The sequence below is a fragment of the Brachyhypopomus gauderio genome, chromosome 4 (genome assembly GCF_052324685.1).
Source record: "Brachyhypopomus gauderio isolate BG-103 chromosome 4, BGAUD_0.2, whole genome shotgun sequence".
NCBI classification, from domain to species: domain Eukaryota; kingdom Metazoa; phylum Chordata; class Actinopteri; order Gymnotiformes; family Hypopomidae; genus Brachyhypopomus; species Brachyhypopomus gauderio.
Genome location: NC_135214.1, coordinates 306,197 through 322,560, shown reverse-complemented (window position 1 = coordinate 322,560; position 16,364 = coordinate 306,197). Strand labels below are relative to the sequence as shown.

The 16,364-nt window shown below is 39.5% G+C and overlaps 1 protein-coding gene across 2 annotated transcripts in view; it reads left to right on the top strand.

Moving 5' to 3' along the window:
- The first annotated feature begins 5,048 nt into the window (after positions 1 to 5,048).
- Positions 5,049 to 16,364, top strand: part of pth2ra (parathyroid hormone 2 receptor a) — a 78,042-nt gene continuing 66,726 nt past the window's right edge. For both annotated transcript variants that reach the window (XM_077001304.1, XM_077001305.1), the window contains exon 1: positions 5,049 to 5,462. In XM_077001304.1, coding sequence (XP_076857419.1) covers positions 5,397 to 5,462 — 66 coding nt within the window. In that variant the 5' untranslated portion in view covers positions 5,049 to 5,396. The remainder of the gene's footprint in view (positions 5,463 to 16,364) is intronic.

The window sequence follows — 16,364 nt, the reverse complement described above, 5'->3', positions numbered from 1 at the left end:
ACAACATGCAGTAGTGATGCCTTGAAGTTAGCTGACCATTTGCCACACTTTACCACAGTCAACAATAGTGACAAAAATTGTATATAACTGTAAACATACAAAATAGTCACGTTTTATACTGATGGCAAAGCACTTAAATATCATTCAGTCTGCCAATTTGTAACACATAGCTTCTGCTACAAGGATGTTGTTGTTCCTAACCCAGTCTAACGAATAGGGTTCAGTTTTTGTAGTTTACACTCCCTGCATAGTTAATGACAGTATAACCAAACAACTCTTTCTAATAGCTATTCACATTCTCGAATGACCACCACAATGTCCATTATGCTTGTGTTTACTGGAATGCTGGCCGTTGTGTGACCACATCTCTGTGCTCTTTCACTTCTTGTGATTTCTTGTTGTATTTCTTGTTTTCTGCCATCACCTCCTACTGTTCCGCTTGGCCACCTCCTCTGAAGGAGCCCTGTGTGTCCTGCAGTCCTGGTGTGATATGCTGCAGTCCTGGTGTGATATGCTGCAGTGCATCACAAAAAGTGAAAGCTTTGCAATTAATGTTACAGCATGGCATAGAATTCCAGTAACTGTTAGACTGTTAGTCAGATTTATTCACATTAAGCCGACTTAGCTGATGACGTCAAACTGATGTGGATAAGTGTGTAAAGTGTATCCGTAACTGGAGTAAGTAGATAACGGGTGTTTGAGAGTGGCTACATTTAGAAACTCAGAATTAAATGACCATGCCTGATTCATTTCCATATTATTATCTTGTGGACCTCTATGCTGTTAAGAATAATCATTAGCATGTAGCTAACACTGCTGTGCTCCTAGATTTACACACTCACACTTACATCTGAAAGTCAGTGAACTTTTGGCGATTGTATAAAAAGCTAAGAAATGTCCTTTGCTACTCTGTTATGTGTTATCTACCATGTAGAGCGAACTGTACAATTACTGATATAATATTCCATTAAATTCCAGTAACTCTTACACTGAATTATACTGACTAATACCAGCTGAATTTAATGGAGTGCTTCAGTCAGTGGTTGTGCAGAAGCGTCTGAAGTTTGGTGTGGACTGACCTAAGCATCATTAACCTTTACTGCTGTGGTCAAAATATGTGCATGTGAGATTAGTGCAGGTTTAGCAAACAATCTTATTGCAACATGTTAAACATAGTGGTTTAAATTTGACAAACTAGTCATCTTATATGCATCTTATATAGCGTGTGCTGGTTACATTCTTTTTGTTATGATAAGAAAAAGAACTTTGTTGCTCTTATAGCTTGCACTGGTAGTATAATAATATGCTTGCAAGTAGCACATGCCGTGTACCTGTTATACTGAGTCAGAATGACTCATACCAACCAGACTTAACAAAGAGCTTCAAGAAGACGTTGTGAAGTTTGGTGGTGTTATGCAGTTTTTTCTGCTGTGGTGTAAACAGGAATGAGTCGACTGCTACTGTTTGAACATGTGATGGGGTAGCATATGATGACAGTGGACGCTAATCTGTGAAATGATTTATATTTGAATATTCGTTATCATTCAGTGATAATTATCATTCAGTGATCCATATGCTTACCTTGAACAGCTGCAGGCACAAAGCAGAGCCGGTTTACACCAGTTCCTTCAGTTCTGCACCAGTGAATCTGCCCCACTCTCACATCCACACGGTGTCCTTGCCCACTTTCTGATGAACATTCAGATTAATGCCGTCTGTGTTGTCCACCTCACTAATATAAGGGCTAAACTCTTTCCCCACTCCTATAAAAACACCTCCCTCGCAACAACACTGTTACTTTATTGAGTCCACTTATAACGTACTGTTGCATACTGTAAAGACGTATGTTGACATTTCTCTTCTCAGCATTACTGCTGACTTGGTAGAGAGTTGTGGGCGTTGAGCTGGTCTGATGAACAGAAATGTTGCTGGGATTTTTACATTTTTCAGTGTCGGTTTTGGGCTGAGAAGATATTTGCACACCTGAAAATATCCGGTCAACAACGGTCTCGTCTTCAAAATAGATGACTGATGAAGACAAACATGGGTAATAGAAACTGTGCATGGCTACAGGCGGGGGTTCTCTCTACTAAACCTTCTCTCATGACATTTCTTATCAATAAAATGTGTTGGAATGACTTAGGCAAGCGTGGGACGTGTGGGATAGAGATTACTAAGTCATGACCGTGAAACATCGAGGGAAAGAACTGGACACTGCATGTGGCATAGGTGGTTATGTATAGAAAAAAAACATCTTAGGGGAATTTTCAATGAGATCATCCCTGGTTACCATACATAATAAGTACATTCTTAATAAGTACATAATAAGTACATAAGTACATTCTTAATAATCGGTAATCACTCATTGGTCACTGTGATGAGAAGAGGAGGCACGATACAGAGGCTCCAAAACTAAAACAAAACATGAAGGACTAAGTGAAGTGACTAAGAAGAATATGCAAACGCTAAAAGAGGTTCTGATGCTAAAACTCAATAGAGCATATCGACATGCTTAAAGTGTGGTGTACCACACATACACAGGATCAAACACTGACATAGGACTAATACAAAAACAGGGCCTTAAATATATATATTTTTATTAAGGATACTATCTAAGGACATGTGAAACAAATCACCAAATAACAAGAGAGGGCTGTGGTGATGAGGGGAAAGGCACAAACACACACAGACTAGACACATATGAAAACTGCACACAGGTTGTGAGGGCTTAGGATAAATCAAGGAGAAGTTTGGTTCAGACACTTTATCACTTCAAAATTGCCATTTGCCTTGAAAAGTTGGGGTATCGGTGTGCTCTCCAACTCAGCAGTGACACTGATGTGGAAACATTCCAACAGCTGCTGTACCTGAAACACCCCATAATCTCATAATCTCATAATCTCACGCTACAACCATATCACTTAACCTGCTATGTTGAGAGTGGACACAGTTATTCTGTGAATAGAGCTTTCCACAGCATTGTAAAGATGCAGGGTTGCCAACTCTCACGCATTGAGCGTGAGACACACGCATTTGACCGTTTTCACACGCTCTCACGCCACACTTCCGATATCTCACGCCGAAAAAAATATACAGTTTATTTACCTCAGATCCACATGTATGCTTCAATACGTTACTAGTTCGCTAGCTCTGGCGCCATCCACCGGCGATATAGCACTGAATCTGTGTCCATTTTACGTTCGCCACCCCCCCCCCCCCCCCAACAACTTTCGTTCGCCACCCCCCACCCCCCCCCCGGTCAACAAAATACACTCGCCACCGGCTCCAGGTTAAAATCTCACTCCAAGCGAACGTCAAAAGTTGGCAACCCTGAAAGATGCTTGATGGGATTGTGATTGGAGAGTCACAGCAGGCCACTGAAGTGATTAAAATTCACCATCATATTCCTAGAACTATTCAGTTACCATATGTGCCTTATCTAGTGCATTATTGTGCTGAAAGCATTTGTTTTAGTATGAATGCTACAGCTATTAAGGGATGAACTTAGCAACCTCTAATGATGTTGAGACACGCTGCACTGGTTAAGCAGTCTTTGGTTGTTTCTATAGGCCATACCTTGATAAGCTGTTTTTGCTCCCAATGGAGTGATTTTCAGGTCTTTGTGCTCACTACAGAAACTCTCTTGATTGTTCTTTGGTGATATGGTCTTCAGGTGCTAAAGCCAATTCAAAGCTGAGTCAGATAAGCAGTGAATTCTGGGATGGCGTTCGGTTCTCCAGTGTTGAATCCGTATGTGATTTATCCTTTTTTGTTGCCCCACCTGTTTATTTGTATGATTCTTGCCATTCTCGTGTGACCACTATTACTTTGTCACTGGTAGTATTTTGCTTTTCACACCAGTTCCACACCAGCTGAGTAGAACTGAGGACAGTATCGGGTTGGTACTGTCACGGTACGGTGCGCCCCCTACTGGTCGCCCCCGTCCACAGCGGCAGTTGTCTTGTTGCGTTGTGTTCGTCCCTCAGGTGGGCGGGGCATATGATCCACTTCACCTGATGGTCGTTTGTTGTCTATATATGTCTTGTCTTTGTACCAGTTGACTGCTGGTCATTATATGCTTAATTCGGATCGTGTCACGGGTTTTTGATTTGCGCACTTTCTACATTATAACCTCCTTTTTTCCCTGAGACTTGGTGTGATCGCTTCCATCTTATTGGCACTCCCTGCCCGTCACAGGGAGATGCTTGCAGGTGATTGTCAAGCAGCTTAGCAGCTATCATGGCACGTTTAGTTAATCCGTCTCTGATGGGATTTCACAGTAAATTCTAACTTAATATTAAACATACTGGCCTGCCTCGTTTCTACCACACACAACAGTCAGATGGTGTGGAATGTGTAATCTGTGTATGTACATCTCAGTGTATATCTGAAATATGACACATCTTTCTCAGTGTGTAATGCCTCTGTGATATGTGCAGTAACAACCATGCTCATGAATAATTGCTCTTTGCTGAATGGTTCTTCGTGTTTTTTTTTTTTTTTTTTGACAAATACAACTTTGTTTACGCCCAGCCACCTCACCAAGTGTTAAAAATTAACTCACATTTATTAATTTATACTTACATTATTAATTTTTGTATATCTTAAAAATACTATTGGAGATTAATTCACTGCTCTCCACTATGTGTTCATTTAAACCTGTGAACTTAATTATCACTTAATTATCAATTATTAACACTGCAGTTACAAAATACGAATATGTTTTGGTCAGTTGCGCAGCGAATGAAACTGACAACTACATCACCTACACCTTCAAGAGGTTTCGGTACAAGTGAATCAAGTTTGAGCACTGACAGTGCAGGGCTCTTAGTGAAGCGGACGAGTGCGATTGTTTCAGCACCATGGACAGTTCTTTAACATACCGTATGTTTATACGCGTCGTTATACTGTTCGCATGTTTTTTGTCTTGATTTGGATGTTGCAGTGTCCAGAAAGGTCGTGTCAGTTGTATGAATCGACACGCCCCTACCTCTGATTAAAGCGAGAAACTACGGTTTGCCGTTTCGGAGAGTATCACGGTCTGAACAAGTCTGCTCACAACTGACTTTGAGCTCGAAATCGTGGCGCTGAACACACGTTTGGAGCTGAGACCGTCTCTGTTGACGTCTGGGGCGCAGGGACAACTTGTTGAAACTACCATTCTCCCGAAGATCCCTTCGCGTTTGGCAGGGCTCGCGTTTAAGTGACCGCAAAGTTAGGAAGAATGAAACAGTTTTCGCCGCTTCAGTTACACAGGATATGCTGTTGTTCGCCTAATATGCGGTGTCATATTTGACGGAAATAATGTCGTTATTTATACGCATAGGCCATGTTTTCTGGAGAATGGGAGATAATTAGAAACCAACCAGAAGGACTGCGCCGTGCACTCCGGAATCATGAAAAGCAGAAGACTGTGGAACTTCGCAAATATGATTCTGTTTTGGATACTGGTTGATGCACAGGTAAGTTTCGCTTCTAATACTGACTAATGTTTATTTTGTTGTATTTTACTGTATATACTGCAATATATTTTACTTTTAAATTAAGCTGCAGTGGGGTTTATCAAATATTTATGCATAAATCTTCTCATGCATTCAAACTTTGTTATATTAGTGGTTATTGATCCGATCATTGATCCGTTTATTGTATATTGAGTTGGGACTCAAACCTTACAGATGAAGATGATGCACAAGGTAAGCAGTGTTTTAAGGTGCAACATTCAGGTAACTGCAACATTAGGTCTGGTTATTTTCAGCTTCAGCTGAAATACCATCTTATTTACATTGATGTTTTTCATTTGCATAGCAAATGATTTTCTAATAGCTTTTCACTTGACTTTTTATTAAATATATAATTTATATTAATTTCACATTTGTAGAAATTCTTTTTTGGTACATATGCAAAATAAAGTCAACAAAACCTGATAGACAGTGTTGTTTTGAAGCTGGTTTTTCTCTTGAACATTTAAAGACATTCATAAACCTGCACTTCTTGTTCTTCTGGGTTAAAAAAAATGTTTAGGGCAGTCTTCCAAGACTTTATTATTAGAACAGTTATTGAAGACTTCCAAGACTTAAATAGCTGCCCTAGAAGACTAGGACCAAATTTAAACCCCTCCGGAAACTGCAGAGATTGGTGTTATTTTCTTTGGAATAATACTGGTGAGCAAGTACTTTGCATAGTTATAAAAAGCTATAAATCATGCAAAACGTAATTTATGTATGGTCTTGTGAAGGGGGAGGGGTGTTATATAGACAAACCTCCCTTTAATAAATAATAAACTTTTATGATCCAACCGATGGAAATGGACCTGTAAGCCCGCCAGGTGCTGGGGTTTTCTTGTCCAAGTGTGTAGTCAGTCTCCCCACAAACGAGGTGTCTGGATCCCACATTGTTAAGAGTGACACCATATGATCTAAGATTGAACAGGTACTCATCTGGTACTCTGGGCTCTCACCTTGTGCTGAACACTTGGTGGGGAACAGTGTTGGATTTGATCCCGTGGTCCTTTCCACCATCCTGACTCTTAGGTAGACCAGAAAGGCAGGACCATGTAGTGCCCTGTGGTTGACTGTCAGTGATGATGGTATTTATGGAGAGGCTATTGTCTCAGAAGCTCCACTACTCTGCAGCTGCATGACTGAGTTTTGCTCTACATCTCCAAATAATTACTCACCCTCCTCATCATCTTCATTGTAAACAATCATTTCATCCACTTAACCAGACATGTTGGTTTCAGTTTGAGATTGTGAGTAACAAATAAATGTGATCAAAATGAGCTTCAGGGGATGACAAGACAACTGAGTATAGGTCAATGAGAAATGCAGTTATTCAGTTAGTCTGCTCTACACAGCAGGTGTTCCTGTGTTTGATTAACCCATACAGTGGGGGAATTTGGACCTGTAGGGTTAATTTAAGTGCAGCTGGACAGTTAATTTAATGCAAGAGGTTTTTGCATATAACTCTGTAGTTCACAATAATGGAGAATGCATTTTCTTAAAAAAGATTAGGTACACGCATTTGGCTTGTTTTATAAGCAAATAAATTTTATTCATAAGCAAATATTTATGGATTAGAGTTTGGAGTTACATATATTCTGAACTTAAACCAATTTTATTCACTTACCTCAAATAGTGAAAAAAAATACAATCATTGTTTTTGTTTTTCTACACAGGTTTGTACAAACAAAATAAACTGGAACACACACACACACACACATGCACGCACACATGCACACACAGACACACACACACAGAGACACACACACACACACACACACACACACACACACACACACACATGCACGCACAAATTCGTTGGCCTTTGTGTGTGTGTGTGTGTGTGTGTGTGTGTGTGTGTGTATGTGTGTGTGTGTGCATGTGTGCGTGCATGTGTGTGTGTTTAAATGTTGTATGTAACACAGTTAAAAACAACTTGTGTTATAAATATCATATTTTTTCGCTTCACAAACCAATGAACTTGCAGTAAAAAACAATATTTTAAAATATCAAAAAGGTGTACTGTTGTCAAACCAGAAATGTGTCAGTGTCAAATTCAGTACACCTGTATTGTTCTACTGTAAAGGAGTATAAAGATGATCAGAAAACAAACCCACTGCTGGCTAATGATATTTGCATATCGTTACATCAGCTGACCTGATTTCAGCAACTCTGTGAGCATCCAGTGCTTTCACTGTGTACCGGAGGAGAATGATACTGATTGGTGATTGCCATGGCTACCTGAAAAACTTGAAAAAGTGGTTTCACTTCATTAAAACTTCCTCTTGCTTTTAGCAGTGTTAAGAATTAGCAAAAAAACTGACTCTGCAAGAAAATGATTCCTTTAACTGTTTCAGCGTTCAGTCAGTTTCCAAGCCATTCCCACAGTACATCATTAGGTCTAACATCAACCTCCCCGAAAGTACAAACAGACTAACAGTCACTGGATATGAACACAAGCTTACCCTGCTGTGCTGATTGCCCATGGCACATTATTACAATGTCATGTGAGCAACAATACCTGTGAATCCTACATACTTAATACATTATGAAAGAATTTACAGTGTGCTTCCACTTATTTGGACATATTTATTTATTTAAAGCACATTTTAATTAGATTAGAGCCTTATTTAATTAAAGCATATAATGGTATAATACTTTATTATATATTATATCCTATTACAGCTCATGAATAGACCACATGGTCAAAGTCAAAGTCAAATTTATTATATAACGCTTGTCACAACACATGTTGTCACAAAACAGCAGTACAATGGTGAGAGAGCTTTTTGAGGGTTTTATTTGAATTAAGTCAAAAGAAACGCTCCAACTGCTTAATCTGCATCCAGAACTAATCTGTCATTTTGTCACCTGAGCTAGTTGATGTCATTCAACTAGTTAGTTGATGTTGGGATTTGTTTTTAAGCACAAGAGAAACAAAAAGAAGAGATTTCGTTTTAAGACAATGTGAAAGAAAAGATTTAGCATAAAGGCTTTGTACACAAAATAATGTATTGCATATCAAGTCATACTGTATATATTTGTGTGATGTGTTATGACTACATGCGGAATTTTAAGCAGGCATTAAAAAGTGCAATAACTATTTAATTCATTTTTCAGAGCTCATAGAAAGTTGTTAACATACAATTATTTTCAAGAAGCGCTACATTAAATATGACCCATTTGCCCTGTCTACTGATGCATTTTCATCTAATTATCTCAGCAAGCATATACATACTACTGACTGAATGCATACTATATTCACGGAAGCAGATGTTGAATGTGTGCTGTCTGAATGTTGTGAGAAAGAAGACAGAATGATTGCTTGGCCTTTATTCCCATGGCTATATTCCAAATAGACTATTATCTGTTTGAATCTTTACATTTTTTATTGGATGTGTTATTTCAGAGCAAATCTCTTGGTCTTACATAAAATTTAATTGAAACCAGAATAAATACATCTGCGAAGAATTTGTCTGGATAAATCTAGGACTTCCATAAAATAATACTAGCTCAAAAAAAAAAAACAGTTCAAAAACTAGCTCGTCCACCTCTGGGCTCTTTTAGCATCAATTTTGTGTCCTTTACCAGAGGCCAGAGAGTTTGAGGGTCCTGTGTAGTATCTTAACTGTTCCTAAAACTGTACTCTTCTGGATGAGACACTCAGATGTTGTTGCTGGGGTCTGCTGGAGCCTTTTTCTGAGTCACAGCCCCTAGTTCTCTGATTACCTCAGGGACCACTGTTGTTTGCACCTTTCACATCTTTTCCTTATCTTCTCTCAGCCTTTGGTATTTCTCAGGTGATTACTACATCCATCACTATGGCCCTCTTCTGTTGTTTGTCCATCACTACTATGTCTGGTTGGTTATCCATTACCATTTTGTCAGTCTGTATCATTCTCCATCACCTGCAGGGGCGTATCCCCCTTTGACCTTGAAACTTCTGGGCCAAATTCTGTAGAGATGTTTCTCTATACTGTGCCTGGCGTGTAGATATGGTGTTTCATATATGCTCTGCCTGCTAGTCTCTTGCATCTCATTGTTATGTGCTGGAGTATTTCAGGGGCATCTCTGCACAGCCTGCATCTGGGGTCCTGCCTTGTGTGTTAGATCCCAGCCTCTGTCGATCTGGTATTCAAACCTTGTTCCTGTGCTGCCCTGATTATTGACTCCATGCTGTCTTTCAATTGAGCCTTTCCCAACCATTGATGGGATTTCTCCATGTCAATCACTTCCACTATATATACATAAAGTTTGCATTGACAGACCACGTATTGATATGTATTACTGACTGGAGATCACACATAAATATTTTGATCTCATTATATAAAGGCTGTGAAACAAAAGCAGGATTACTTTAACTGAATGTAGAAAGATGTAATGGAGGTTTTCTTAATAAAAACAGCACAGCAGTTTTGAGTCAGATCCTGTATGAGATGCTCTCATGTATACACTCATCGTATGGAAGATCTTTTTGTGACTCTTGCAGGCACACAATGGTTATAAATGGAAGAGAGAAGCATCTGTGGTTCACACTGTCATATGTGTCCCTGTCTTCAGCGATCGCTTGTCAGAAAGCCTAAAAGAGTTTGAATTTTTCTCCAAACTGGGGAGGACACTTGATCTAAAACACCCAGAACCCGAAACACCCAGATACAGGCATCATTTTAGCCTATTTGTTCATTGTGTGGAAGATGCACATGTTTCTTTGATTAGTATCTTAAACAAAACAGGAAGAGAGCTAGATTCATCTGACGTGAACCTTATTATAATCTTATACAACAACAATATTTTGTATTTATATTAAAAGAACCTGTCTATTCCTCACTAATGATGTGCGTTTCTCTAGTAGTTCCATGATTGGCACATGGATGAATGCCGTGCCTGATAGAAAACATCCCATAATTATTTTCAGAGTAATTATTAAAAATCCATGTACTGTGAAGGTGGACTTTATTTGGTCTAAAGTGTTTTTGAACAACAATGACTGATGCAAATTTTAAAATGTGAAGAAAAGATGACTTTCTTGGATTTCTAAATGCATGGGACCTACTGTGCAAGCCTATCACAAGTCAAGATGATAAATAATATAAAAAAAGTATCAGCAATAATGATGTAACATTAGCTAACTAGCTACCTAGACATTAGAATATATTACCACCAGTGATTTTATACATTAAACATAATACATTGAAACGACATTAAACTAATACATTGAAACAGCACGAAAGCCTACAACACATACATACACATACATACACATACACACACATTCATACACATACATACATACACATACATACACATTCATACACATACACACACATTCATATAACACATACATACACATACAAACATACTCATTAATACACGTACATACATACGCATTCAGAACACATACACATACATACACATTCATACACATACATGCATACACATTCATGCACATACCCATACATACACATTCATACACATACATACATACACATACATACACATTCATACACATACACATACATACATACACATACATACACATACATACATACACATTTATGCACATACATACATACACATACATACATACACATACATACACATTCATGCACATACATACATACATACACATACATACACATTCATGCACATACATACATACACATACATACACATTCATGCACATACATACATACACATACATACACATTTATGCACATACATACATACACATACATACACATTTATGCACATACATACATACACATACATACACATTTATGCACATACATACATACATATACATACACATTTATGCACATACATACATACATATACATACACATTTATGCACATACATACATACACATTCTCTTCCGGCTTTTACGCAAGACGGTCACATTGTCTCTTGCTCCTGCACTCCCTGGTTTAGCTTAGCTTCTCTGTCTTGTCTCAGCACCCTGACGCTACTCATTAAATTTCAAACAAGAAATATGGGATTGATTAAGTGGTCTCTCAACACAATTGACACTATTTTTTCCACGAGGAGTCATGGGGTGGGAGAACCCACATGTCCAGACTGTACATCTCGGCTAGCTGTACTTGGTAGGGATCTCAAACAGTTATCTACATAGAAGGACTTCAGGACTGAATCCACCATGTCTTCATCTGCTCTAGGGTGTGATTGGACATGTCTTTGAAGTGCATAAATAGCACAACAGGGACTACATGTTGTACCAAAAGGTAACACTTGCCATTCACAGGTCAAAGGCATTAAAGTAATATAATAATAATAACAGAATTTTATTTATAAGCGCCTTTCAAGACACACAAGGACACTTTACAAGGGAATAAGCAACAAGAGTTTATATAAACTAAAAAGGATTAGAATAAATCAGAACAATTTAAAATAAATCATTAAATAACTAAAAACATTAGAAAGAAGCAGCAGATGAGAAAAGGGACACACATACACACATATACAGTGGGGAAAATAAGTATTTAGTCAGTCACCAATTGTGCAAGTTCTCCCACTTAAAAAGATGAGAGAGGCCTGTAATTGACATCATAGGTAGACCTGAACTATGAGAGACAAAATGTGAAAAAAAATTGAGAAAATCATTTTGTCTGACTTTTAAAGAATTTATTTGCAAATAATGGTGGAAAATAAGTATTTGGTCACCTACAAACAAGTAAGATTTCTGGCTGTCACAGACCTGTAACTTCTTTTTTAAGAGGCTCCTCTTTCCCCCACTCATTACCTGTATTAATGGCACCTGTTTGAAGTCGTTAACAGTATAAAAGACATCTGCCCACAACCTCAAACAGTCACACTCCAAACTCCACTATGGTGAAGACGAAAGAGCTTTTGGAGGACACCAGAAACCGAATTGTAGACCTGCACCAGGCTGGGAAGACTGAATCTGCAATAGGCAAGCAGCTTGGTGTGAAGAAATCTACTGTGGGAGCAATAATCATAAAATGGAAGACCTACAAGACCACTACTAATCTCCCTCGATCTGGGGCTCCACGCAAGATCTCAGCCCGTGGGGTCAAAATGATCACAAGAACGGTGAGGAAAAATCCCAGAACCACAAGGGGGGATCTAGTGAATGACCTGCAGAAAGCTGGGACCAACGTTACAAAGGCTACCATCAGCAACACACTACGACGCCAGGGACTCAGATCTTGCAGTGCCAGACGTGTCCCCCTGCTTAAGCCAGTCCATATCCAGGCACGTCTGAAGTTTGCTAGAGAGCATTTGGATGTTCCAGAAGAGTATTGGGAAAATGTCATATGGTCAGATGAAACCAAAGTAGAACTATTTGGTAAAAACACAACTCGTCGTGTTTGGAGGACAGTGAATGCTGAGTTGCATCCAAAGAATCCAAAGAACACCATACCAACTGTCAAGCATGGGGGTGGCAACATCATGCTTTGGGGCTGTTTCTCTGCAAAGGGACCAGGACGACTGGTCCGTGTACATGAAAGAATGAATGGGGCCATGTATTTCTGGGTGCAAACCTCCTTCCATCAGCAAGGGCAATGAAGATGAAACGTGGCTGGGTCTTTCAGCATGACAATGATCCCAAGCACACTGCCAGGGCAACAAAGGAGTGGCTTCGTAAGAAACATTTCAAAGTCCTGAAGTGGCCTAGCCAGTCTCCCGATCTCAACCCCATCAAAAACCTTTGGAGGGAGTTAAAAGTCTGTGTTGCCCGCCGACAGCCCCAAAACATCACTGCTCTAGAGAAGCTCTGCATGGAGGAATGGGCCAACATACCAGCAACAGTGTGTGCCAACTTTGTGAAGACTTACAGAAAATGTTTGACCTCTGTCATTGCCAACAGAGGATATACAACAAAGTATTGAGATGAACTTTTGTTATTGACCAAATACTTATTTTCCACCATTGTTTGCAAATAAATTCTTTAAAAGTCAGACAAAATGATTTTCTCAATTTTTTTTTCACATTTTGTCTCTCATAGTTTAGGTCTACCTATGATGTCAATTACCGGCCTCTCTCATCTGTTTAAGTGGGAGAACTTGCACAACTGGTAACTGACTAAATACTTATTTTCCCCACTGTACATAAACACATACACATGTGAACCTACATATTTAAGAAGGCAATACTAAAAAGGTAAGTTTTTAAGAGCTTCTTAAAAGTAGTTAGGGATGTACATGTGCGGAGATAGAGGGGGACAGAGTTCCATAACTTAGGACCAACAACACTAAATGCTCTTCTACCATACGTGTTGAGTTTAGGACCAACAACACTAAATGCTCTTCTACCATACGTGTTGAGTTTAGGACCAACAACACTAAATGCTCTTCTACCATACGTGTTGAGTTTAGGACCAACAACACTAAATGCTCTTCTACCATACGTGTTGAGTTTAGGACCAACAACACTAAATGCTCTTCTACCATACGTGTTGAGTTTAGGACCAACAACACTAAATGCTCTTCTACCATACGTGTTGAGTTTAGGACCAACAACACTAAATGCTCTTCTACCATATGTGTTGAGTTTAGGACCAACAACACTAAATGCTCTTCTACCATACGTGTTGAGTTTAGGACCAACAACACTAAATGCTCTTCTACCATATGTGTTGAGTTTAGGACCAACAACACTAAATGCTCTTCTACCATACGTGTTGAGTTTAGGACCAACAACACTAAATGCTCTTCTACCATATGTGTTGAGTTTAGGACCAACAACACTAAATGCTCTTCTACCATACGTGTTGAGTTTTGCAGTGCGTACGGATAGAAGGTGAGCATCTGCAGACCGAAGTGAGCGTGATGGTGTATATGTAGAGAGTAAGCCAGAAAGGTAACAAGGAGCCAAACCATGCAGGGATTTAAAAACCAAAAGTAGTATTTTATACTGAATACGGTAATGAATCGGAAGCTAGTGCAGGTCTTTTAATATGGGGGTAATGTGTTCCCATGTCCTGGTGCGCGTGATTAGTCTAGCTGCCAAATTCTGGACATACTGCAACTTCTTGAGGCTACTCATAGGGAGCCCAATTAAAACAGAGTTACAGTAGTCAAGTCTAGAAGTAATAAAAGCGTGTATAAGTGGTCTGATCTCGCCATAGAAACCTGGTAAAAGGTCTATCTTTAGGAAGGAGTCTAATCTGGTGAAACATTGCCTTAATGTCAGCATCCCAGAAGTCTTTGCTCCAAACCCCAGAAGTTCTTGCTCCAGGAAAGGGGTGGGACATAGAGTATAAAAGACTAGAGTAGGCCATTTTTATTGTGCACACCAAATATGTTAGAAGGCAGGAGGTTTGTTCTCATTCCGGATGCATTATTATGTAAGATTGTATTATGTTTCTTGATTGGGGATGATTGTTATCTAAGTATTTAGTGCTTAATTAGATTGGTTGTGGATGTATTAATTTCTTGTTTTGTATTTGTTTGCTATAGAAAACCATCCTTCGTCATCCATTGTCATTTCCTTCATCCACCATCAAATATCCACTATCCTTTTACCATCAGACAAATGCCTTGTATTTATGGTGCATAGACCATTGGAATGCTCACTTTGTGTGTCATCTGAACTAAGTGTTGTGAGCTGGACTACTGATGCCACCCTGACTTGTTGTGGACATGTGGCTTCTAATAAAGAAGATGGCAATGGCAACCTGTTCATTTTCCTTTATGCCATCATGATAGCATGCCACTTTAGATTCAGTGTAACATCTACAACAAAAGTTTACACCAAGTCTGAACATATAAAACACGTAAGACGAGTGTTGCAACTTCTACTAGAGAACCATCTCTATGTGATACTTGAGAAATCACAGTTTCACGTTCAAGAGATAGGGTTCCTCGGGCATCGCATAGTCCAGAACACCTTAGCTATGGATCCCTCCAAGGTCCGAGCGGTTGCTCAGTGGCGGGTCCCTACTTTGCTCCGTCTGGTCCAGCGTTTCCTAGGGTTTGAAATTTTTTACCGGCGTTTTATTAAATGGTTCAGCACCCTAGCAGGTCCTCTCAGAGCCCTTACCCAGAAGACGCCTGGTCCCTTCATCTGGTCTGCTGAGGCCCAGTGGTCATTTGATGACCTAAAACAACAATTCACTTCCGAACTCCCGGTCCTGTGTATTCCCCAGAGGTGGAAAGAGTACTGAAAAATTGTAATTGAGTAAAAGTATCATTACTTTGCCTAAAATCTACTCAGAGTAAAAGTAAAATTACCCATCTCAAAATTTACTCAAGTAAAAGTACAAAATTACTTCATTTAAAATGTAATTTGAGTAAAAGTTACTTAATTACTTTCAGTTATTTAATGCATGGATGAATCATGAACCAAATTCAGCACAAGTTGTTTTAATCGATTTCAAAGTTTATTTAAGTGCACATCCACACTTGCAAAAAGATCAGCTGGGCTCAGGAACATACTTCCTCACAGCACAAGGACAATCACAACCTGTACCATAAAGTGCAAACAATTTTCAGTCCTATTGTCCAACGGACAACACTACAGACATCCCAAGTCTCCCGGAAGCTGCGGGAGTCTCCCGCATTTCGGTAGTGTCTCCCTGATACCTGCGAGTCACATATAATCTCCCGGAATTCAGAACGAGTGACCCACACAAACGCGCACACAGGCAACAGACTTTTTTTTTCTCTAATCGCGAGTGGGAAGGAGAGAGAGGGGGTTCTGATTGGCCTGTTCTCCGCTCAACAACTTACTTATATTCGCCCCCCCCCCCCCCCCCCCCCCCTTCAACAACTTAACCTCCGGGGGGGGGGGGGGGGGTAACCTCCCTGAAATCTACTTTTGCAACTTGGGATGCCTGACACTATGATAAGAATAAAGACATTTAAATAACAAATTATTCAAAAAAC